This window comes from Accipiter gentilis, chromosome 19, assembly GCF_929443795.1.
Source record: "Accipiter gentilis chromosome 19, bAccGen1.1, whole genome shotgun sequence".
NCBI classification, from domain to species: Eukaryota; Metazoa; Chordata; class Aves; order Accipitriformes; family Accipitridae; genus Astur; species Astur gentilis.
This window is the reverse complement of record NC_064898.1, coordinates 1,707,175-1,732,800: the sequence shown is the minus strand read 5'-3', so window position 1 is coordinate 1,732,800 and position 25,626 is coordinate 1,707,175. Positions and strand designations below refer to the sequence as shown.

The 25,626-nt window shown below is 40.2% G+C and overlaps 2 protein-coding genes across 2 annotated transcripts in view; both read right to left on the bottom strand.

Moving 5' to 3' along the window:
- SPART (spartin) overlaps window positions 1–25,626 on the bottom strand; it is a 338,589-nt gene that overhangs the window by 254,366 nt on the left and 58,597 nt on the right. The window lies entirely within an intron of this gene.
- CCDC169 (coiled-coil domain containing 169) overlaps window positions 18,417–25,626 on the bottom strand; it is a 45,658-nt gene continuing 38,448 nt past the window's right edge. Inside the window, exon 8 of the mRNA XM_049822770.1 lies at window positions 18,417–21,469. Within this exon, the coding sequence (XP_049678727.1) occupies window positions 21,274–21,469 (196 nt within the window). The 3' untranslated portion in view covers window positions 18,417–21,273. The remainder of the gene's footprint in view (window positions 21,470–25,626) is intronic.

Below are 25,626 nucleotides of genomic sequence, written 5' to 3'. Positions count from 1 at the left end.
TCATTACTTTAGCTATAGTGCCCTGTGTTCACGTACATAATTTATTTCTCCCATTGGTGTTTACATCTCTCTGACATGTATTATTCACGGCTAGCCTAAGTGTGCAAAATATTTCACAGATGTTCAAGAAAGACCTTAATTCTGATTATGTTAAAAAACCCATAAAGCTCAAAAGAAAAGAATACGATATAAATCAATACTAAAGTATAAACCCAATAGGAAAGTATCTTTTAAAATGTATTATTTTGTTCATATACAGTTTTGTGTTTAACATGAAGACATAACACAATACTGTACCGTCTATTTGCCTTTGTCATGCACTCTTGCTGTGCTTTTCTTTTTAAAGCACTTAAAAGATACTTCTCTTTCACCTTTTCACGTGTCTGTCCACCTAAATTAAAACAATGCAATTCTAAATAGAAACAAAGCTTCTGTAAATTGCTTCAACAGTTACGTAGTCTCCCCGTTAAAAGAGCATACTGTTTTGCTAATACAAAACTGTCTTTCCTCGTTGGACAGACTTTGGAATATTGTGTGTTTCCAGAGCCCTCTGTAACGCAACTTTGTAAACCACAATACAGTCAATTCTTAATCCCACTTGGGATAAAATAAGCAACTTGGACTTCTCTCTGTTACTGTTAATCGGGGTTTTCAGATCTAACAGTATTCCAACAGTGCTTTTCTGGACATTTCCAATTTTTAAGCACCTTTGTCAAAAGTGTGCAGTAGAATTGGATACAGTTATGTCACCGCCCAACACTCCTGTATCTGAAGGCTCTACCAAATGCCTTGGAAATTTGTTCTGGGAGCTTCTCTTTAGTTGGCTAACCACTGTGACCCCTAAATCCTTTTCAGAGTCACTGCTTTCCAGGACACAGTCTCCAGTCTTCTAAACGTGACCTACATTCTTTGTTCCTGCTGAATGACCTTGCATTCAGCTGTCTCAAAAAGCACGTTCAAATGATCCTGGCTTACTAAAGGATGTCAGTTTCCCTACAGAAAAACTGTTTTTTCTTTGCATTATTTAGTGCTTTATGCATTTTATGTCATCTGCAAATTTTACCATTAATGCTGTTAAGTATTTCTTCAGATCCCTCATAAATTTATGTAGTAGCAGAGGACAGCATTTTCTAAAACGTGGGGCTCAATCCCCCAAGGCAGCGGTGTCAAGGGTGTGTTTAGAGCTCATTCCACTTCGAATCAGATTGGCGCTCAGCTCTCGGGATGCCAAAGCAGGCCAGGGAACCGGTGCTAGCGCGGCGGCGGCATATGCCCGTCTCAGCAAACAGCCTGTGCCAGCTCCCAGCAGGGATCTGAGCAACTGGAGCTGCACCAGCCAGCTGGGCACTGCGGAGGCACGGGGTGGGCTGGCAGAGTCCTGGCACCAGAAACGCTTTGGGAAAACCTCGCTCATGAAAAAGCACAGACAAATTCCTCAAGAATTACCCGAGGGATAATGATTAGCTGTTTATAGTTACTTTTGGAGATCTGTCATTTTGCCGGTTTTTAATTAATTATTACGTGTTACACTGATTTTGTATAATGCTAATCATTTAATTAGATTGACGTACTGCTGTATGTCTGTTGCTTTACAGAAGCGTATGTCGATGCCAAATATGATTGAGAAAGGTGACTGCAATCTCACCCAGAAGTCTACCTAATTTAACATGCTCATTGGCACTAATTACACAATCACTCTCTGTATTGATTACATCACGTATCAGGCCTTCAGTTATTTTACCTGCTACTGATTCCAGCATAGCTAGGATTAGATAATCAAGGTCCCATTTTTTTGTGTTGTCCAAATCCTACCGTAACCCTGGCTTTATCCAGGTTTTTAATACTTCTTTGATATTCTTTAATTTCTTGAATAGCAATGTTAATTTTAAACTACCCATGTATTAAAAATTATTTACTTATTATTTTAGGCAAAAACATATGGCATTCATGACTGGGGTGGGACTGCATTATGCAGAAATATTTGTTGAATACTTCACTCTCTTCTGCATTGTTATGGACAATTTCAACTGTTCTAATAACAGTTCAGCTGCTTCTAATAACAGACCTATGATTTTGCTAGGATTAATTTTGTTCACAATATATATTTATTTTTTAATTCCTCTTTGTCCTTAGTGTTCCTGGCTGTAAAATTTCTCACTGATGATTTCTCATATGTCTGTTGTTGATATTTCACTTGTCCAGATTTACAATAATGAGTAAATAAAAAGTTTTTGCTATATTATCTGTCCTTCTGTATTTCTCCTCAATGACGATATTTTTAACAAAAGACAATATCTTCTATAACTGCACAATGGGATTTTTGAATCTGGTAAAATCATTCACTGTTAAAGACTTTTTTTTTTTTGTCTCATATATTTGCTTATCACTGACTTTTTCAAGAAATTCATCCTTTTAAAACAGACTATAGACCAGGACTCAACTCTCTTTGTGTACAGCAGGTATAATTCCATGCTGGTCATCGGATGAAACATTCCTAAAGTTATTTCTACATGTTTGTCCACTGGAAACAGGTCCCACTGTAAAGTGAACATGTTTTGTGTTGGAAAATTATGGTATTTAACTTTTTGATACTCCATGGATATTTTAACCATGTCAACAAAAGACCTCCAGCATGGTTTGTCAGATTTACATCTGTTAATTTTTTTCTTTGCTGTTGAGATGTTTCAGATACTATTATTTCAAATATTATGAAGGGCATGTTTAAAGAGCTGTTTGATTTGATTTGCTTGCCTGTACTGGTTAACAAATTGAACCTAAAACCCTGTCATTTGGGATTATCAATTATAAATTAGCTATCCATGTGGCAGGCCAAATCTTACCTGTGAAACAACTCTATTCCTCTCCAAAATATTCTCCATCATCATGTAATATAGCAAGATAAATATCTGAGTAAACTGTTACTGTAATCTTCCTCCTCTCCATGTTGCCAAGAAGCTGAATTAGAACAATTCTGAAGTGCAGGATCCGAATTCTTGCTGGTCTTTGGTTCAGACTAATTAAATTGATATTCTTTGCTGACTGCTAACCTTTGGCAGAAGCATTTTAAATAATTTAGAATATGTATGTTCACAATAACCTCAACTCAATCTCAGTAGTATTCACATGCTCTAAGCTGAGGATTTGAGGAGTGTCTTTTTCATTTCGAGAGAAAGCTGGAATGTTTTATGAATATAAATGCACAAACTGCACACGGTTTTTGGAATGACCTAAGAACAGCATATGTGGTAGTTTCATTTACCAGTGTTTTAAAAATAAGTTAGAGGGGCTGGGGTTGGGACTGAATTTTTACAAACACTATTTTTAAAGAGATCCTGCTTCCCAAAAGAATTCAGAGGGTGAAATTCTACACCACCTGTTGGCACTTTTGAAGTAAATCCCCAAATGATTCTTTTGCCATGCAGGTCTTGTCAGTCAGAAGAGGGTTGGAACATCACAGCAGCTGAGGCAGGATTTCGTGAGAGGGAGGGATAGACCTCAGCTCATTCTCAGGAACATAATCAGCCAGTGTCTCCCAAATCAATAAAGGATGTGTGAGGGCAGTAAAAAGGAAACAATGGGGGAAATCAGGTCTTTCAAAGAGGAGAAATGAAGTGGGAAGACATTAGTGACCGGGGAGGTGTCTCAAATTGTATAGGTGTATTTTTTTTCACCACCTAGATGCCGGTTTTTGTGATGCACTGGCCATACAGGGTTGTCAAGCAGCGTCTGCTGGGTTCCACACCTCCTGTTACAACCAGAATCAGATCCTTTGGGCAGCATGTATCTCTTCTGAGTGAGGGTTTTGATGCCATCCTCTCCCACAGTTCATTTGCAGGTTAGGGGCGTAAGGCACTGGCTGTTGCTTTAACTAGACTACCACTTCTCTCCTCATGCAGGTTGTGTCCTACGGAGGGATCCTGGTCTACTGCTTACGTGGTCTGAAAAGGCTCCTTTACTTGATGGTCCTTCCACTTGACCACTCTATGGCCAAGCACAGCAGCAGGTAGAATTGATTTTGTGACGTTTAGTTAAAGATTTATCTACATTATGGCTGCAAATCCAATTTTCATTAATTTAGAGGAGATTCATCCTCCAAACTATCATGGTAATGTTAAAGATTTCAGCCTGACTGTCTAATACAATTGCTGCACAGATAAATAGTAAGTATTTTTTTAAGATGCTGAGCAAGAAATAATTTTATCTCCAAATTATTGAAAATATGAGGTCTAGAGAAGTACTCTTTAATATCATCTCTGTTGATGCCAATTCAGGTATGCTTAGCCACCATAAGGTTGTGTGCTGCTGTAAGGTTCATCAGGTAAAAGACAAACAATATGATCACAGATACCAATCCTAAATGCCTTATTGCTAAAGAAAAATTAAGGTAAATATACAGGCAGTAATACTTTTATGTCTCATAGGGCAGACTGCTTTAATTAGCAATGATACTGTAAGTAGCTGTGACTCTTGTGGTAACACGTCTTGAGGTAAAAATCAGATCGAAGTGTAATATTCCCACAGTCATCACAGATTGTGTCAGGGACACACAGATAACCAAAATAAAGAGGAAAAAGAATGAAGGTTAGAGACTGTCTTTGAGGTGAACTAAACAGCTAGTAAATGGAGAAAGCAAGTAAACATAACCAACAGTCTTCTCCCTTTCCCCCAAAGAAAGTAATCAAATGCATAGAACTGGACCCAGACTTTAGAAGCCTAAATACAAAACTGAAACCTGCCCAACACACTACCCTTCTGGACAGTTCCAGGTAACTCCAGTTCTACTGCACCAAACCAGAATTATCCCAAAGTTCATAAAAATTTGACCTTGAAAACTCTTCAGCCAGTCTAAGTGACAATGATCTGGAATGATTAAAAATTATATATCTTTAAAAGCTGCTATTTAGCATTACTCATTAGAAAAGTTAAGGCAAAAGCTCTGGGCTGGGGTAGTGTTGTGGTTTAAACCCAGTCGGTAACAAAGCACCACAAGGCTGCTCCCTCACTCCTCCTCCCCAGCCCCAGTGGGATGAGGAGAAAAGAAAGAAACGCTCGTGGGTGGGGATAAGGACAGGGAGGGATCACTCACCACTTGTGGTCACAGGTAAAAGACAGGCTCAACTTGGGGAAAAAACAAAATCAGTTTAATTTGTTACCAATCAAATCAAAACAAGGATAATGAGAAATAAAACCAAACCTGAGAACAGCTTCCCCCCGGGGAGCCTTCCCGCCTCAACTCCACTCCCCGTTCTCTCCACCTCCTCCCCCCGGCGGCGCAGGGGAACAGGGGACGGGGACGGGGGCTGGGGTCGGTTCCTCACCCCTTGTCTCTGCCGCTCCTTCCTCCTCAGGGGGAGGACTCCTCACTCGTCCCCTGCTCCACCATTGGCTCCCTCTGACAGGAGACAGTCCTCCATGAACTTCTCCAACATGGGTCCTTCCCACAGGCTGCAGTTCCTCACGATCTGCTCCAGCGTGGGGCCCTCCCACGGGCTGCAGTCCTTCAGGCACAGCCTGCTCCAGCGCGGGCTTTCCCACGGAGTCCCGGCCATCTTGGGGGGCATCCATCCTCCTGCTCCGGCGTGGGCTCCTCTCTCCCCGGGCTGCAGGTGGGCATCTGCTCCCCTCCACGGGCTGGGGGGGGACGGGGACAGCCTGCCGTCTGGTCTGACCACAGGCTGCGGGGGCATTGCATCGCACCCCCTCCCCTCCTGCCCCACTGCCCTCAGTACCTGCACAGGGATCCCTCTCACATCCCACTCCCCTCTCCACTGCAGGTTCCCCTCTTAAATCTGCTCCCCCACAGGTGTTACCACCATCACTGATGGGCTCAGCCTGGGCCAGAGGCAGGCCCGGCTCGGAGCCAAGGAAGCTTCTAGAAGCTTCTCACAGGAGGCACCCCTGCAGCCTCTCCCACCCTACCAAAAACCCCACCACACAAACCCACAACAGGTAGATAGATGTCTTCTGTAATTTTAAAACTCTGTGGATTGTCAGCTCAGTCCTTTGGTAAAGAATAGGGCCATTGTTATCTATACAGCAACTGTGCTTTTGTGGGGAAACTAATGAGGCCTGTAAGAGAACAGGGTAGCTGGCAGGTTTGTATCACCAGGTAACTCTTCTTCTGCTTGTCCATGTGGTTACATCTTGAAAGTTTAGATGCAGTCAACATGAAATATATTCACAGATAGTCTTAAACATGAATTTTGATAAAAAGAGGCTGTTACCATTAATAACCGGAAAGCATTCAAACACAAACCTTAAGATTACATTCAAACCATTGTTGATAGGAAGGAAAGTAGTATTAAGCAAGTTAATCCACGTGCTCTTAGATGGTAACAATGCGAAACCTAATTTGCCATGAAAGTGGAATTCAGAGTCTCCTGTTTTGAAGAACTAATTAATTTTGCCTTAGTACGGGAAAGTTTAGTATAACAAATCCCTTGAAAATTTATGAAGGGCTGTTTTACATAAACAGAATGATACCTTTTTATAGCTTTAAAATAAAGAACCTTAAATCATGCGTGGTTTAAGCTTGTGAAGCTTCAGTAAAGCAAGTCCATGTGGAAAACCAGCATTTTTAAGCTTAACATTTAATTGATGATATTGCAGTAGATAGTGACATTAAAATTTCTCTTTTCTTTCTTCCCTTTTGGATGGTGTGGGCCTAGGGGAAACTGCCTCCAAACAATTATTCTTGTTTTGCCTCCTCACTTTAATCTTACCAGGGTTATTACATTTAGAATTATCTGAACAACAGAAAACTTACTTGTCAGTTTAAAAAATGGCTAGTTTTTTTGATGCTCTGGAATGCCATTGTGGATGGAATCAGATCTTAAGTAGACATGTGGAGCTACCACAGACCCAGAAGCTCTCATGGAAGCTAGTTTCAACCATTTTTCAATCTTGTTAATTACACAGTTATCAGAGAAGAGGAAGATCTTTTCTGTTATTTCATATGTCAGGTTTCTTTTCAAGTGTTTCTAATTCCTTGATTAGATTTCCCTTGTCAGACATCTCTCACAGTGGTGTCGTCAGTATTTCCATGGTAAATCAAGGTTCCCTTGTAAAGCCAGGTGACAAACTTGAACACTCATTTCTCACTTCATAACACTGCTGTCTAGTGTGATGATAACATCTCACTTTTCTAAGTGGTAAGTTATTTTGGGGGGTTGAAGAGTGACCAAGGTCATGGTTGCAGGGAAAGCTTCAGCTAAACATTTTTTTGGTCACTCCGAGTCTGCCTTTATTTATCCTCTGTGGAATCTCACAGTTCTCCTGTCCCTCAATCAGACTCGGAGCTGAAGTACTCTATTTAATCTTCCATGACTTACCCAAAAGGCTGGATGAGCTTGAGTACCTTTGGGACTCTGTATCTAGTAGACCTGTCAAATGTCACACAGTAAAACAGATTCTGCCTCTCCTCTTCAGTTCTGTCTGCACCTGATGAATTCATCCAGCGTAGCACTTTGCTTTCCTGCTCTGACTGCCGTGTTCCTCAGACGACATCCTGGCTCTGCAGTTCCTTCCCTCCCTCCCTCCTCTCCATCACGTGCTATAAGGTGCCAGACGCATCCCACACCATACACCAATCTGTAGTGCTCTCTCATGCACAGAAGATAATTAAGGAATGCATAAAGATATGAAATCTTACTAAAAACAAAGTATTGTTCACTTTGCAGAAGAAATAAAGCTTTTAGAGAGAATTATTTTAAAACAATGTAAAGATCTGTTTGTATTACTTTAAGACCTACAGTTTTGTGACGGTCATCTGTGAAGCCTCAGTTTTATCCAAATATCCCAAAAGTGTTGATTATATCTCAGTTTTGTTCTTGTAAACTTGCTCTTGCCTCCATCTTACAGGGTCCTTTTTTCACCCTGCTATCATTCCTTCAGCCTGTGTTCTAAAGCTTTGGTCCTTCTGGTCTTGTCTGCTCAGCAAGAGTCTTCAGGGCCTATGGTTCTAGCCACTCACCCTTAACAGCTTATATGTTTGTTAGAGTAGCTATATTGAGACAATTTCTCCTCTTCCGCCTGTCTCCTCTGGCAGAGTGCTGCCAGATCAGTCCTAATATAGCAAGCATCCCATTAACCAAGCAATACACATAATCTCTCTCAGAACAGCACTAAATTTAACATGGTCATTAAAAAATGCTGCTAGGGATTCATCTCAAAGACCTGTTACTATTCTGCTGCCTACAAAATAAAAGACTAGCACACTATCTTAATTATGCCAAAAAATTATGAGTTACAATCAGAGGCTCTTAAGATACATTTACTCCAGAAACTGAGGGGAGCATATGAAAAGGGGAGGGAATTAAAATGAAGTTGCTAATAAAGCTGAGATTTTCCTTACTATGCACGTTACCATGTCAACCTGAGTTATGCAGCATCACATTTGAGATCTATTCAAGACCCCTTCAAAGGCTTAGCAACTAACCAGGATGTTATAGATGGATTTTTCAGCTGATTTTGGCATCTTCTGCATGATAAATGCTGCTTAACCACATTCTTTTTCTGGTTTAATATAAAATACAACTGAGCAAATGTTTAATTATATCCATGCAGATGGTTTATTATGTAAGAGATAATTACTTGTCCCACTTTGAAAGTACTAAACCATGCAGAAAACATGAGGCTCAATCATTTTAACATGGCAAGTAACTTAATATAAATTATTATTTCTTGCACATAGCAGGGAAAAACATGCAACCTCAGTATCCTGTGTATGTATTAGTTTCAGATGGTTTAACTATGATTCTTTTAAGTTAGTATGTGAATATTTCCTCTGTTCTAGCTTCCTTCTTAAAGTCAGCATAGCTTTCCACTGCTGTCTGGCAGGAGTGGAAAGCCTTTTATTGAAAACTGAAGCAATGTAAAATTTGCCAGATGATCCTTCAGAAAAAAACCACACTTTTCTTTATACTTAAGTACTTAAATATATATAATGGCCTTTAGCATTTTTAGTTTGCTATTTAAAATATCTTACATATGTTATGAGGATCATTGGTTCCAGTTTCAGCATCTTAGATTTGAGGATTATAGAAGCTGGTATACAACAGAAGTTGGTAGACAGCAGCTGTTGAGGAAATACAACATTTTTACCTGTTTCCCATGTTAGTTGAGCTATTTAAATATGTTTTGAGGAACAAAAGGTGCAAAAAAAATGCCTCAAAAGCAAGATAAAAGTATCAGCCAGGAAGTATTTAAATTCGCATTCTTAGTAAAGAAGCTAGAATTTTATTAATTTTTCTTTTTAGTAAAACACTGTATCAAACCTGCAGAAGGGAATAAATCCAGAAGAATTGATAAATCCATTGCACAATACAATGATTATCACTTAGCTAGGTGAAAGTGACCAATAATGTAAAAGTGATTAAACACAATTTATCATCAGATGCAGAAAGGTCCCTCATACTTAAGAGAGATGCTGAAAAAATTGTTCCCAGAGCAGCAGAAAGAATCAAGTTCAGTTGGTAGAGCATCTTGCCTGAATTGATTCTTTGATGTCCAATGGTGAATGAGCTTCTTAACCTTTTCCTCAGCACGGACACAAATACCCTTTCTCTCTACCCAGCTGTCTAATTTCATAACATTTGAAGGAATTCAGCTTACTCGAGCTCTCTCGTCCAATTTGATTACAGTTTCTAGTGGTTGCAAGTGCTCAGGAGGCAGCTGATGGACATGGCTTCCTCACCAGGGGCAGCAGGCTGGCAGTGATCCTCCAGAGAGCCTGAAGAGCCTCTGGGGAAGGATGGATGGTCCCCACCTTAGCACTGCCAAAAACATATTGAAAGTTCAAACAACAAAATGTACATGCTTGGGTTGCCAGTACTTGCTCTGTGCCTTAGAGGAGCTAATTTTGAATTGAGCTTCACCGAATTTTCTCAGTTTCATATCCTTAGAAACCAAAGGTAAACCAGTGCAGAAAACCTCTGTCTTGGCAAATGTCTACCAGGCACATCCATATATGCAATGCCTGCGTGTTCCTTGGACAACTCAGCATATTCCCCAAACATCCATAATCTTAGCAGGAAAATTTTCTTCTTATGCTACTTCATATTCCAGAATGAAAGCAAGACAACAGAATAATCAACACTGTCCTCTGGCTTGCTGAAGTTACGTTACATTTATAGGCACATAGCATGCAGGAGCGTAGTCCTACTGCCTACTAGTTACTCAGAAAGGTAATTCCTGATGTGGTTTCCAGGGATCCCATATTTTATCTGATCCCTGGTGATGCTGGATACAGAAATAGTCCAGCAAACAGTGGGGATCCATCTCAACCCAGGAGATAGATACCCACAAGTTTTGTTTTCTGTTTTCTCCCCTTTCCATTGGCAAAAAGAAATAGGGAACAAGAGGGAAATGGAAGCAAAGGGCAAAGGTGGAATAGAAAGACAGAAAAAAATAGTGTAATTACTCTTCAGTTGTGTGAGTAGTTTTGAAAAATGTACCTATAGCAAAATATGTGGGTTTGGCAGGCTTATGAGATAAAATAATACTGTTAGAAGGTAATTGATAATACTATCAAATACTGTTGATAGTTGTATTTTGCAAGGGACCTGAAGTGCCCCTAAACAAACTAAGGCTGACCTCCATAATAAGATGGATACTTGAGCATCTGGGATAAAAAGTGCTTTTTCCTCTTTTCTCATTAAACAGGGATTGCTTCATTGTTGCTGGACATACATAGTGAGTCCTCCAGCTTCCCCACTGCCACATACTGTATAGTGCAAAGCTGGAAGAATTGCCCTAGATTCAGCATCTTTTCTGTGGTTCTGGCTGTGTAAGAAGCCATGAAAACTGCAGGAAACAATGTCGTAATAGCGATTTTCCTGAACTCCCTGCAGAGTTCATGGCGCTCATACTTTTTCATTCTCAAACTGGAGAGGAGACACAAAGCTTCTGGGTGAGAAAGGATAAAACAAGCACAAAACTGGGTGAAGAAAAAGAGGAAAAAAGGTAAAGATAGACCTTTAAAACGTATGCTGCATGTTAGAGTATTATGACTGTGTCTGAGGGTAATATGTGTATAAAAAGTTACTGGTCTTATCAGTGGGAATGTGTGCTGTCATATATATCTGCTATCATATGCTTTCACAGCTATGTGCCAGATAAAATTAAAATCGTGAGTACAGGTTTTAAAGAGCACTAATTACTCCCCTGACTAAACAAGTCAGTCCCACTTATATTTCACAGTGTGCCAAATTAAAGCAATAAGGTGCAGTATGTTTTCCAAACTGTAAGTAGAGCAAGTTTATGTGATGATACCGTAAACAAATAATGTATCTGATTTTTTTATTATAAGACAATATAGCTTAAAATACTTGCTACTCTCCCTTAGGTACATGAGGAGCCCCTGCACATTTTCCCACAAGTAGAACCCAGCAGAACAAAAGCAGAACAGGTATATTCCCAGATTTAAGAAAAGTTAGATAAGTGTATGTGCTGAGAATTGAGGGACTGTGTATCTATATAGCAAAGGGGGGTGATTGCCACGTCAGAGCTGAAAGGAAGAAACAGGCTGCTGTGTTGAAAACTGAGGGGGAGAATGGTTACATAAAGACGAAAGACAAGGTACTGCCTACAAGCCAGATATAAGAGTATATACTTTGGGGAGAATTGGTGATAATGAGACAAACAGGAAAAGGAAAGGCTATATACGTACACCCATGTACACCTATCAGACACACTGCAAAATAAGACAAGGGAGGTTACCTGTTTAGTGTTTGTACAGACCCTCTTATGTTGTATATCCTAGCCTCTCCATCCTCTTTTTCTTTTGAGTTTCTTATGTCTTTTCTTCTTCTTGGAGAGTAGAATGAGTTAAAATGTAGGAAAACAAATTGCCTTGTTTTTTTAAAAAATAGAAATACGTGGCACCACCCTTAAAGGGAATTTAGCCTATCCCAAGCAAGCGTAAATCTACCTCTCAGAGAGCCAGGGTTAGACCTGTAATGTATATAACATACCTGCTCTTTGAGAGGTACAGCCCATTGGTTTCTCAGGTTTTCATTTGAAAATGTTTGCCATGCTGTGATTTGTGCAATACTTGGCAAGCATATGTTTCCTATCTTAACATTGTTAAAGAAAAGACTGCCATTTATTGTATGATACAGTATAGTGCAGTGGAGAGAAGGTACAGTGGTGACCCTTTACATGTGACTGTAATACAAAATGGCATATAAATAATCCTTAAAAGCTGAGGGGGAATGTAATTGGCCACTGGGTATAAGATATCATTTTTCTTCTTAGTCCCAGTTTAGATTTTAATCAGGCAGTTCTTACTCTTGCAATTATTAGGTTATGTGTAGAGTATTAAGGCATTTTAAAAATAAACCATTCTATTATACTAGCAATTGGAAATTGGCATTAGCTGTTAATCAGACCAGTAGTCTGTGGAAATTAGAACTGTGTGGTAACGGGAAAAAGGGGGGTGTGCACATTCATCTCTGCCTCTCCCTACTAAGTGCTCTGGAAACCCTATTGAGACAAAATACCCAGGCTTTAGCAGAGGGAACATAGTTGTGTCTTGCCATGACTGGTGGAAGGCAAACCCCTTACCCTTCCGATGACACAGTTCTGAGTTAAAGGACTCCATACGATATGGTATCAGGTCTGTCTCAAGTGATGACAAACAGCACCTTCTCAGCTTAGTTTCTACCATGGATCCTCATAAAGCTTTAATCCTTCAGCTTGTCCATCACCCTGCTGTGCCTCTGGGGTTCTCAGGCATTGTCTAATTGTTTCTCTTGCTTCTATCATCCAGGTAGAATATGGCAGTGCAGGGTTCCTCTGCATCCTTGATGGTAGGCTCAAAGGGTCTCTGCTGCCTTCTGGGCAGACACAGGTCATCATACAATAAAACAAAGAACAGTGATGACAGGTCTAAATACTGTCTCATTTTACCCCAAAAGGCAAAATGAAAACTAAGTAGGAAAGGAAAGAAAGTCCCTGATCCACCCCTAAGGATTGTTGTTACGGTCCTTGGTTATGAAATTGCAAGGACCAGAGGGGTTTCTCTGCAGATTGCGTTACAGATTGCTATGAAGTTTCTTCTAAAGAACTTTTCTGAATGTTTTCTTTCTAAAATTGGTTTTGAAAGAGAGGTGAGGAGATATGTTTTATGTTCATGTCTAATGTTTCATGTTTTATCTTGACCACAGCTGCAAAAAGGTATCATCAGACTGAAGATGTTTGCAAATTAATATTGCTGCTGATCACGATAATTATAAAAAAATCAAGTCAATTCCCTTTAGACTTGAAGCACCATCCCCAGTGATGGAAGGACCGCTTAGGTGGGGAATCTGTATCATGAAAAGGTTTGTTTTCTAAAAGTAAACAAAGAAGCAGTTTCTAAAGCTCTAAAAAACAAATAGAGAACAAACATTAGAGGGGTGAGATGAAGAAGACATCCAAAAGGAGAGCTGAGCGTGGGTGACCTAGACTGACTAATACAGGACAGATAACGCAATTCTTATCAAACAAACCAGAATTATGATTTAGCAGCATATTTACCTATATGCTAATTGAAATGTATGCTTAAAACCCCTAGAAATCGATAAACTTAGGTACTCACTTAAATCTCTTCCTTTAATTAACCAGTAAGAATCATGGAATTTTACTTTGTTTAGAAATAACAGAAAATACTGTGTATGCCTAATAGTTTTAAGAAAGTGCTAGGGAATGAAGAAAAAAAGTGTAATTACATAAGGAATGATTACGTGTACTGCTCACAACTGTGAGAATAGCTCTCATGAAAGAACTCAGCTTCACTAAAGCCCAGCCAAGTTTGCAGAGCTGAAAAGCTGTGTTTAGCTGCTCATCTTGTGTTTACACATTTGTATTAAAGAAAATCTCATCTTGATTTAGTGCATTGCTAACAGTGGCAAAATTCTTAATCATTTCAAGGGCTGCAGGAGCGGTAGACCTTTGGCATGTGAAGAAAAGCTGCGGGTGGATATAACAAAATATAGTTTATGACTGGACACTGTTTCCCCAAATCAAAAAGGCATCCATTTTATTATAGATAAGTATAATGTACCCACGGGGCTGACTAATGGTCTTTGAACTCACGGGACTGCAGATATTTTTATTGAGAGGTCACGGTGGAGCAGGCCCAAAGTTGTCTTGCTCACTTAAACTCTGAACACAGTTTGGGACCTAATGGGAACACAGTTTGGGACCTAAAAAAAACCACCAAAGTACATGATTAATCTCTGAGACCCAATGAAGCTGATTATTTGCATTAGTAAAGTAATGTATACGCAGAGGTATATGCCAAAGACAGGTATTTAGCCTTGTCTAAACATTTTTGTGGAATGATACACATTAAGGTGTTTGGATACCTCGGCAAGGTACAAAAATCTTAGACGGAATATGCGTGGGACCAAAACATGCATATTTTGTGCAGGAGGTGGTATAGGGGGAGAGTTCTGCTGCTTGTAGTTTGTTGCCACTAACACAATTGCGAGTTTGCCATCAGCTGCCTGAATAATTGGTAAAGCTTAGTTTCTTTGGCTGTACCAACATCGCTAAATGCATTCACTACAGGGAGATCCCTGGCCCCACGCTACATAGTGCAGAATGGCTCCTGCCTGAACTGGGGGTTCCCCCACTCAAAATAAGCTGGCTGCATCCACACTAGCCCAAGGCTTCCTCCTCAGGGACCTATGTGCTGTCCCAGTTGCTTAGACATATAAGAGGGTTTTAATATCTTGTATTTTCTAGTCGAAATTTTCTGACAAAAAAAAATAAGGATCTTATTTCAGTCTATCAATCAAGAGCAATATTTTTATAGCATGAAACAGAAGGCACGTATTACCTGTCTGGGGGAGACACGTAAGGTTGCCTGAGGCTTCAAAGGCTGCTGAGAGTGGGTTGGAAGAATGTAATGCAGGAGTTAGAACTCGTGCAGGCTCATATATACATCTTTGGAGAATGGGTTTTGGACTGAATTATCCCCAGAACTGCATCTAGATTTTGTTTTGTGGGGAACTAAACGTTTCAGTCTAAATGAGTGCTTCCTGCTGAACCAATGTATACAGTATTGATGATTAGGGAGCCAAGACCCAGAAGACAACTGGGGGACTAAGATATCTGGTAGTTATGAAGTACCCCTTGAGAACAGATTAAGAATACACAATTCCCCATTAACCATTCAGAGAGCCTAATAAGTCTCTGAAAAAATATAAACAAGTCACCTGTGAAAAATGGCAATATGAATCTTATTGCTTCTCCTCAGACATTCAACTACCGCCATATAAAACTCTTTGTTTGACAGTCTCTCTCTGACAGTCTCTCTCTAGTATTAAAAATAAACGCATTTAAAAATTATTTTGCCATCTCCTGTTATCACAGGCTAAGGCTGACTTTTAACAAGAAAGACAATTTCAAAGAAATCAAGGTCAATGGCTTGCTCTAAATTAATTCCGATTGTCTGCATCTCCCCTTTAGTATCGGTCACGTCGCTTGGAATCAACTGCTTAAACAACATGGGTCTAGGTTTCAGCTTCACGAATTGTGTAATTATAAGAGGCAACATTTTATCTCTTGTTTTGAGAAGTAAAAAAATTAATTTATTCATACAAGTAGGTGTGAGAAGCACAAAAAGGTGTGAGCTTGGTGTTGGGAGATCCTCCCTTGACTTCATTCAAAGCTGTAGGAACACATCCTCTAGAGACCTAAGAAGAGTAGTTCTAAAGAAGGTGGAAGCTTAAAAAGTTGTTTGTGCTCTAGGCATCTGAACCCTTTCACAGGTGCCTGTGCTTCCCATGAAGGGCCCATGGGGAATGAGGGACATCAAAACAGGCTGCAAAGTTAGGTGAAATGAATTTCATCCTAAGTGTCTAGACCTCTGTAGGTTTTAGGTATGAGCCGTGCTGGGGTACTTTGCCTCGTGAAGGCTGATGCTTCCAGACATGCAAAGGCATAGGGCATTATGGATCTGTACGGAAAGCATCGCAGGCCAAAGAGAAAGGATGTTAGTCAGCTTTAGGTGGCTCGGTGTTCAAAAAGCAGCTGAATAAGGGGTTGCTGGGATCAGAATTTCTTGCTGTCCTCCACATACTCAATGACAGGAGAAAAGTGACTAAAGAAAAACCATTGTGACCTGTGAGAAAACAAGCAGCATAGTAAAGGAACTCACAGAGATGGGGTAGATCACAGAAAAAAAGTACCAAGATGGTTTTAACTGCACACCACAGGTGCAAAACCACAACTGACTGTTCTTTGAGACTGTACTTCAGAGTTATATAAGAAAAATGAAATAAAAACAATTTTAAAAAATCCTTCAGGTTCAGGAGAACTGTAATCTTATTAAATGCATGTCCTAATTGTTCACGTTTTACCAATTAGGTAAAAGTCTTGTGAATCAAGTCCTTACGGAGCACATTTAATTCACATATTTCAAAGTTACTGAGAATTTATTTCCTAATAGAAGCTTTTATTATCAAATTGACTATTTTAGCAGAACAAGGCTTCACCAGAGAGTAAAAATCATTTGTTTTATAAAGGGAAGCTCTGCTATAGTTACTTCAGAAATCTTCAGAAACTATTAGAGCACTATACAAAATGATCTATTTTAGAAACTAAAATTGATGTTTTTATTATGCTAGATACTGGAAAAAGTTTCAAGAGGTAATTGATTTGTTCCAGTAGAGCTCTAAAATAAGTTCCATTAGATCAAGCAGTATTTATAGAAAACAAGATTTAGAGAAATCAGTTTTAAGGCAAAAATGATTACATATTACGTAGCAACTTGTGAACTTCCATGCTATTCTGAACTGTTTGAAAATTGTGGTTTTCATAGATTAAATCTCAGATAAATTAAGCTGTGCTTGAATAACTGTCATGGTTTAACTCCAGCTGGCAACTAAGGGCCACCCAGCCACTCATTCACTCCCCTCCGGTGGGATGGGGGAGAGAATCGGAAGGGTAAAAGTGAGAAAACTCGTGGGCTGAGATAAAGACAATTTAATAGGTAAAGCAAAAGCCGCGCATGCAAGCAAAGCAAAACCAGGAATTCACTCCCCACTTCCCACGGGCAGGCGGGTGTTCGGCCATCTCCAGGACAGCAGGGCTCCGTCACATGTAGCCGTGGCTTGGGAAGACAAACGCCATCATTCCGAACATCCCTCCTTCCTTCTTCCCCCAGCTTTATGTACTGAGCATGGTGTCCTATGGTCTGGAATATCCCTGGGGTCAGTCGGGGTCAGCTGTCCCGGCTGTGTCCCCCCCCCAACTCCTTGTGCCCCCCAGCCTGCTCACTGGTGGGGTGGGGGAGAAAGAGGAAAGCCCTTGGCTCTGTGTAAGCCCTGCTCAGCAGGAACCAAAACGTCCCTGAATTATCAACAGTTTCCAGCACAAATCCAAAACATAGCTCCTTGCCAGCTACTATGAAGAAAATTAACTCTACCCCAGCCAAACCGAGCACAATAATTTAAAAAAATAATTTAAATAGTTGCTTGTTCATGCCAGACTTTCACTATAGCAAATACACCCCCCAAAACCCCCAAAAACCAAAAAAACCTTTGATTTCTTTACTGTGTTATTCAACAGTTTCAGGGGCTATGGCAGTCCCGAATAAAATAGGGTAATGAGGATTTAAGTTGTATGTGATGGTATTCAACCTCCCACCTTGTGTGACCAGATGTGACACTAGCAAAATATCTACATCTCAGATTAATCCAGCATTGCAAAAAGGTAGAGTAAATTAGGTGGATCAAGATACAACTTCTTGTGTAATTTATCAAGTTTGGATAACAAGCTGTAATTTAGATTAGCAGAACCCCTGCATTTCTTAATCATTAACATGCATTCCTTCATTGTGGTTTTCCTTAACAAAAGCTTAGCTTTGTTTCCCAATAACTCAGATCTATGCTTATGTGGTCCCATCAGAGAAAAGAACAATTTCACATCTGAAAAGGAAGATCTGTAAAGAAATGAATAGCGTAGCATTGTTAAACAATATATTTTAAGTATTAGACAGTAGAAACTTACTGAGCCATACACAACAATCTGGCTGAGCATCATCTGTCTGAATTTGGCCTGTTGCTTTTGTCTAATACCCTAAACATGTTTGGCTCTGTAACAGACGCTTCTGAGCTTACAGTCTAAGAGGGACAGAAAAATAATTTGATAACTAATTAATATTTGGAAGCATTTGTGTATTCCAAATGTTTTGGTTGTATAAAACAATTTAAAATTAATATTTAGTGTAACAGGTTGGTTGTCTGAATTGATCATAAACCACAAAAATCTTAATTTTTTAGTAAAACTTTCAGCACAACAGTATTGTATAGAGCATATTCTTCACACAAATCTTTAAAAAAGGATGAGAAGATTGTAAAAAGCTTTGCAAAGCAGGAAGAAGACAGAAGGACAGAAAGGTAATACAGAATAAGCTGGACAACAAACTTTTCATTTTAATAAAATGGCTCATAATAATACATAAGACAATAGAGAGTATGTCCCTTCTGCTATCTCAGATTGGCAGCCCATTCACAAGCAGCTATTTGAGAACATCCAGCTGATGCTGTTTTCTGATAGGGACTCCACGTAGGAGACATCAAAATACATCTTGATATCTCTGACTATGTTCTATAATATTGCAGCAAGAAAAGATCCCAAAAAAACCCCATCAAAATGTCACAAGGAATAGATTTACTCAGTGGTATTGGATCCACATTCCCTGGAACATGATAGATGCATAAGCACACTGTATGTATATGACTCCCACATTACTTTTCTGACTGGTGTTGCAGTACTGCCTTATTTATATACTAAAGAAAAGAAAAGTGTGTCCATTCAGCTGCGTTCATGAATTTAATTAAACTGATTTTAAAACGCAAGTAATGTTCAGATTAGCCTTCCATCCTGCATTCCAACCAGAATCTAGATTGTCTTCTGTGCTTTTCTGATTTCCACAGGATTCAGTAGGGACAACACTGTACATATTTGTAGACTATTTTCAGATTCCATTTCGGTGACGTCTAGAAGAATCTGTATCTACTTGTGCATGAAACTGCCAATTCCTCGCATCAACACTGACAGTCCACAGGCAATCTAGTAAGTTAAACTAATTAGGAAATGTAATTTTTTTTTTTTCAAAAATTCTTGATTTGGATACTAAGTCACTTTAGATACCTGATTGCTCTTAGGCATATCACAATATTCTCAGAGAAAACAGGTGAGGCTTTTGCCACAGTAAGATGAAATCTGACCAAATATTTATCAGTCATTTAAAACTTCTGTGTGATTATTTGCTTCACTGTATACACTTTTATAAGTTAAATGTGTTAGCCTCTTTATTACATCCACTTCCCACTTTGACAATGCACAACAACTATATGAAATTGTTTCAAATCAATACTGGACTTAGTGTGTCAAACTTATTAGTGAGTGGTTTGTTACTATGAGTTTATATTCCAGCACTGTGAGCTCAATTGTTTTCCAGTACATTGTACGCATTATTTTACAGCAAAGCTTCAGAGGCTTTTCTGCTGCTGGAAGCCTTTTGCAAATTCATTCTGTTTTGACTGGACGACAGGATGTCAGCAGGGGATGACTAAAAACCAGCAATAACAAAAAAACCCTTTCCCCTCTAGGAGACTCAAACTCAGCTGGAACGCAGACTTCTTGTTGGATGGGAAGGAATTTTTAATTATGTAGAAAGAATAGCTGAATAAAGGAGAAAATGTAAATAATTAACAACTGACTTCACCCTACAACAGCAAGAATTCCTCTTGAATATATTTAAACATAAAATAATTATTATAACATTTCAGAGTACGGGAAACAAACTACTTTTTCAGGTACTTTTTTCTGTGTTCTGGAATAAAACACCCCAATGTGGCTGTCACCGAAACATTTGTAAAGGGAAGAAAATCCTCTGAGTGTCCTTATGCATATTCTGATTAGCTCATGGAAATGTCAGAGTCTTCGCACACGTAACTGGTGTGTGAAAGTCTTCAGCAGTGAATGGAAGAGGAAGGAAAAAAGCCTAGCTAGTCCACCTTCACTGTAATCCCATAGCTTTTGTAATCAAATGGCACTATCCCTATTTAGAGAAGTTGAAAAGCTAAGTCCAGAATAGAAGTTAATGGAGGAAACAGGACAACAGCTGTTAGAACTGAAGGAGGACTCGGTGATAGTAAACAGATTGCCGGTGTGCAATGAATCGGCCAAAGCAAAGGACACAAAACAGTGACGACAGCAAGAAATTCTGAGCTTCAGTACGAGCTGGCACATTGATGATGAATGTAATTTCTAATATGATCAGTTCTTCAAGATAAATCAAACTAGGTAGAGCACTGGGTTTCCTTCAAAAAGCCCGAACCCTAGCAGCTAGAAATCCCTCTTTAAAGAGAACTAGGTAAGCTTCGTATAAAAAACATGGTGGGCACCTGAATACCACACTGACTTTCAAGGCAAGGAAAGTGAGATGGATTCCACCCTACAGTATTCCTCTTGTCTCCAAAGCCAGTACGTCCATGTCCTTCTTGTACTGGGGAGCCCAAACTAGACACGGCGCTCTAGATACAGTTTCACAAGTGCCAAATTGACAGGAAGAATTTCTTCCCTGGACATGCATGCCGATGCAGCCCAGGAGGCTGCTGGCCTTCTTTGACGCAGGGGTGCATTGCTGGGTCTCGGTCAACTTGTCCAGCAGAGCCCCTCCATCCTTCTCTGCAAAGCTGCTTTCCAGTTGTTGGTTCCCAGCCTGTGTTGATGCCTGGGGTTTTTCCTGTTCTAGAGGTTGGAGATTGCATTTGTTTTGTTGAACTTCATAAGGTTCCTGAGGTTCTTTTAAATCCCTAAATCAAATTATGTTCAACCCTAAATGAACTGAATTGTTCATAGATTAAAGAAAAAAAAAAGGGACAATAAAAAGAGATTTTCATTCAGATGGTTCTTGGAAGCATTGCAAACCTGCAGGGCTGCACTCTACTTACCACTGAGTAATGTCTGAATGAAACTGGTGAGTCTAATAAATAACCCCTGGTGCTCCCCATGCGATAAGTATTTTCGACTAATAGAAGGTCAGTAACTCAGATGATACATTTCTTCAGTTTAGCTTCAAACACGCTATTTTGCTTTGACAAGCCAGCTGTGTAAAGTTATTTCACTTCAGGTGGAAATGCAGGGCTGAACAAATCTTCTCAATTATTTTTTGAAATTTCAAGCTTCTTAGATCAGGCATTTTCATACCAAAAGCAGACATTCTTATTTGCGAGCCTGATGTCTGTTCTCCTTTGTGACACTTAGCTTTATTTACTGCCTGTAGGCATGAGTAGCTACAACCATTTCAGGAAAACAAGACGTTACTAGTATTTTTATCCTGCAGGTATCACCAGTAGAATATATGGCTTTCAAGTTCTCCATGGACCACAAATGATGATACTCTAAACAGCCTTTAATCTTCTTATCAGCATGAATTTTACTTCTCCGCAAACTGACAGCGCTCTGCCTGAAATTAAGAAAAAAGGAAATGGTCTTATTATTGCCTTTATTACTTGCAGCACAGTTTCTCCTGCTGATGGCAAGGGTAATCAAGGTGATGGAAACCCACACAGTTAATTCTCACTCAGTATATTAAAAGATGTCAAGAAACAAATCCTGAGCTCCTTAACTTAGATAAACCTCAACTGGAAAAAAGAAAAAGGTTACCTGAACAGTAATTTACACTTAAGATTAACTTAGGCACACAGTTGTCATTACTCTAATGAAAATTCAATACATTTTTAATTCTGGCTCTCAGTTTATATTTAGGTTGGTAATGCCATATATAAACTGAGTAAAATAAAATGTGTAGTATTTTACCCTGCCCAGATAGCCAGACATTTAACGTAACACATTTATATGATAGTGCTTAAGAATTTACTTTAGCAAATTGCAAAATTTGCTTTACCCTGATAAACTCTCTCTCTATATATACACATATTTCAAACTGTGTTCTACAGTGCTTCAAAACACTGGTGAAAGATATAAGACCTTTTAAAGGTTAGTGAGAAGAGGTATTTCCTGAGGAGAACAAAGGGAGAAGGAAGGTCCTTGAGAGACACTGGTGAGGCATTTTCAAATGATGAGAACTGCTGGCAGCACCAGAAGCAGCAGAATTAAGTGATCTTGTAACCTCTTACTGATGCTTACATTTTTGTGCCTAGCTCAAGCCTCAGGACAGAGACTGTGTGGTTTTGTTACCTTTCGTTTATTTCACTTTGACTGATTTCCCGTTGTTAGATAATTCAGAGCAAACTATACACTACACTAGAGCGTATGGTTGTAGTCCTTGCTGTGCATACCCCGCGCATAGCACAAACTCTGGTGGAGACAAGTCTAACCTGTGCAGAACGTTATCCCACCTTCTGAGAACCCTTGTGCTGTACGAGTCCATTCCCGTGGCTTGCCTGCCTGTAGACCAAAGGTCTGATCCTGTTCTTACCTGCCAGCTACGGTTAGCCTAGTGGCTCAGGCTCAAAGTTTGCCACCAGAGCTCACACCCAGACTCACACAGAGACAAATCTGGACCTATGGTCCCTCCAGTAACCACCTCTCCGATCCCCAGGCTCCCAGTGCCTGGTCCCCAGACCTATGGTCTTTCTAGTAGCTGGCTCCCACACTTCTCACCCCGTTCTGGCTCGTAGTTCCCTTGTATCTCACACACACAAACATACAAAAACAGAATAGAGAGCACCCTCTGCCAGGAAAACAGTAATGAATAGTGTTTAATAAGAAGACAGGACAGACTGCAGTGATCAGCTGCTGGGTTTGTCCAGGCAAGGATATGACCAACAACTTATTTATACATAGCTGGCCCCTATTATCCACCTCTCCTCTCCATTTTCACACACTTGTTCCTTCCAAATCTATCGTGGTCCCTCCTTTCCTCACCTTTTCCCCTTCTCTTAAAAAACCCATCATACATTTTACACTTTTCCAGAATTCTCTTCAAGCATCCCATAAAAAGTTTTACACAATCCCACAAGCCTCCTCAGATATCCCCAAACAAGTTAGCTCTTTCCCACGAGACCCATGGTAAACACGTTCCCCACCCCTTCATCCCAGTTACAAAGTCCTGGTTGAAACTCCTCAAGGCCTTGAGCGGCTCCTTCAGTGGCCTGTCCATCAGTGATCTCCGCGCTCTGGTCTTCAGGATTGTCTCTGTTATCTCCTGTCCTCACAGTTTGTGTATCTGGGTGTGGTTTATTACTTCTCATGTCTCTCACCCTTGTTTTTTATGCTAAATAACCATTAACCAGCTATCCCCACAAAACATGTCCTTTCATGCCAGGCAGTTACACAGCCCTTACTTCACCTGTGTCTTTTACCTTCCATATACCCTTTAATTCCACCCATCCCTACACAGGTTTATGACCATTAATTTTAGGCACTCAACTGAGTTTTCTCAAAGGTGAGAGGGGAATTTTAGTGAAAATGCACTTGCCTCCAAAACGGGATCAGTTTCTAGGAGCAACTGTCTCTCTTTCTTGTCTTGAGAGGGAATCTTAAGACTATTCTCCCAACTTAAGGAGGGATCATGTCTCTTATAGGCTGATAAGTGGATAATTTCCTAACATGGGAAAAAAACCCCACAACCAACAACCACAACCCAAACCCAGATTTTCTAGCGCTTTCTAAGATTTCTGGAGTTCACCAAAGTAATATTTGAAACATGATTTCATGTAACAGGATTTAGTCAAGAAAAGTCTATAGCATAACAAAATAGTTACCTTCTTTGTTCAGTGATCATAGTACAGGTCACTACAGCCTGGCAGCAGGAAATCTGACAGCATATTGATGTAGTTGATCCAGAACCCCTCCACTCTTCTTGTACATGTACACACAGATTTTTTCTTCCTTTTTTTCCCCTTCACTCTTTCCAGATGTATGTCCCAAGCAGACTTTCTCCTCCCTTGCTCACATTGGCAAGAGTTGGGAACCACTAGATTGAGACCAGCAAGATATTGGCCTTTGAGTGATGAGCAGACCTTGCATCAGCATGAAGTATCATTCCCTCCATATTCTGAACCATACATTGATCCCTGCCCAGCCCCAGTGATGAGTATGGTGCATCTCTGCTTACAATCGCAAAAAAACCCACAACCGACAGATCCTGACCAGTCAGATTTCGGCATAACCCTGGCAACTATGCCATGTTGCAGTGACAGAGTGCCTTCATTCATGAAAATGTCTGTCTTAGTAAAGCTCAACTTGCAAATACGGAGAAACGAGAAGATTCTGCTTTGTGCTTCTGCACGCTTTAAGAGCTGCCTGTGAAAGGCAGGGGCGAGGGCTGAAGTTAAGACAGTCATTGAGGAAAGTGGGATTCTGCCATGAAGAACTGATCAGTGCAACCTGCACTCACCCACCACCAGAGGAAAGAGTAACTTACCATCTTTTTAGCTGCAACTGCTTTCCTCTTCTTTCTGTATTCCCACATTGCTCAGCTGCAGGCTGGCTGGCTGAGCTGATGGGAAAGTGAAGACAGGCACGTGGGTAAAGAAGAAAAGACCGCCTATAAACCAGCCCTGCCAAGGTCCCCAGCAAGATCCTCAGGACAACTGACAGCCCACACCAGTGCTCAAAGCACCTTTAAATTTGATTATTTCTGCTTGTTCTTGGATGGAAAACAAAAGGTCACTTAAGTCAAATCTGGTTCGAGTCTCATGAAGTGGCATTGTAAGTTATCCACATTTCTTTGACTAGGGTATTGCTAGTGACTTGCTGTAGTCTTGCACTGCCTGTCTGGTTGGCATGTAGCTCCTTTGGAAGCTGTGATGAGTGAAAAATTTCCCTTGGAGGCTTCTGCACGGTCGTTTCTACTAAATTTCCAAGAGACGTATTCTAGTCTGTGTTGCAGCTTGTTAAAGAAGGTGATTGCAAATCCTCAGACAGAAGTCTGGCCCCGGTTTCTGGAGAGCAAAGCACTGCACACACATAAATATACAACTGTCAGAGTGGCTTCTGGGAGTACCTCCAGGTAACTCGTAGCAGGGTGCCAAGGGACTTAGTCTTAGAAAGCATCTACGACAGATCCACTCGGTGCCTTTGTAATGACACGTATAGCCACACAAGCAGCACTCGGAAGACCAATGACCCAGGCTATTATGAGACTCAGAAAAATTACTCCTGACAAGGGGCGGGTTATACACTCGCCAAGTTCCTCTTCTTGTGCATGTCATACACCTGGTGTACAGACACTCGGCAGTGAAGAAGAACGACTGAGACAGAGGCCCTGAAGGACCCACATCTGTCAGGAATACCTCCGTGCCATGACATGGGCTGGTGGTGCTGGATGTCCAGGCATTAGATGCCTCTTATGAGTCCTTTCATTGCTTTGAAGTGTTTTTGCAGTATAACTATAGGAAAAAAATATCAGTTAAGCACCGGAAAGTATTTTTAGGTAGGGTGTACAATATTGTAAAGCATCCTAGAAGGAGTTCAGAGTGCCTGAGAAATCCCATCTCAATCTCAACTATACCTTGTATAACCAGATAGTGTCTCAAGAATTAATATAACATCATTTTCCCCCTTTATTTGCTTCAGAAGATCAAACAGCTGTCGTGGTAATAACTTCATTTGGTTCTCTAGTTAAAATAATTAGAAGAATCTATATTCCCTTTG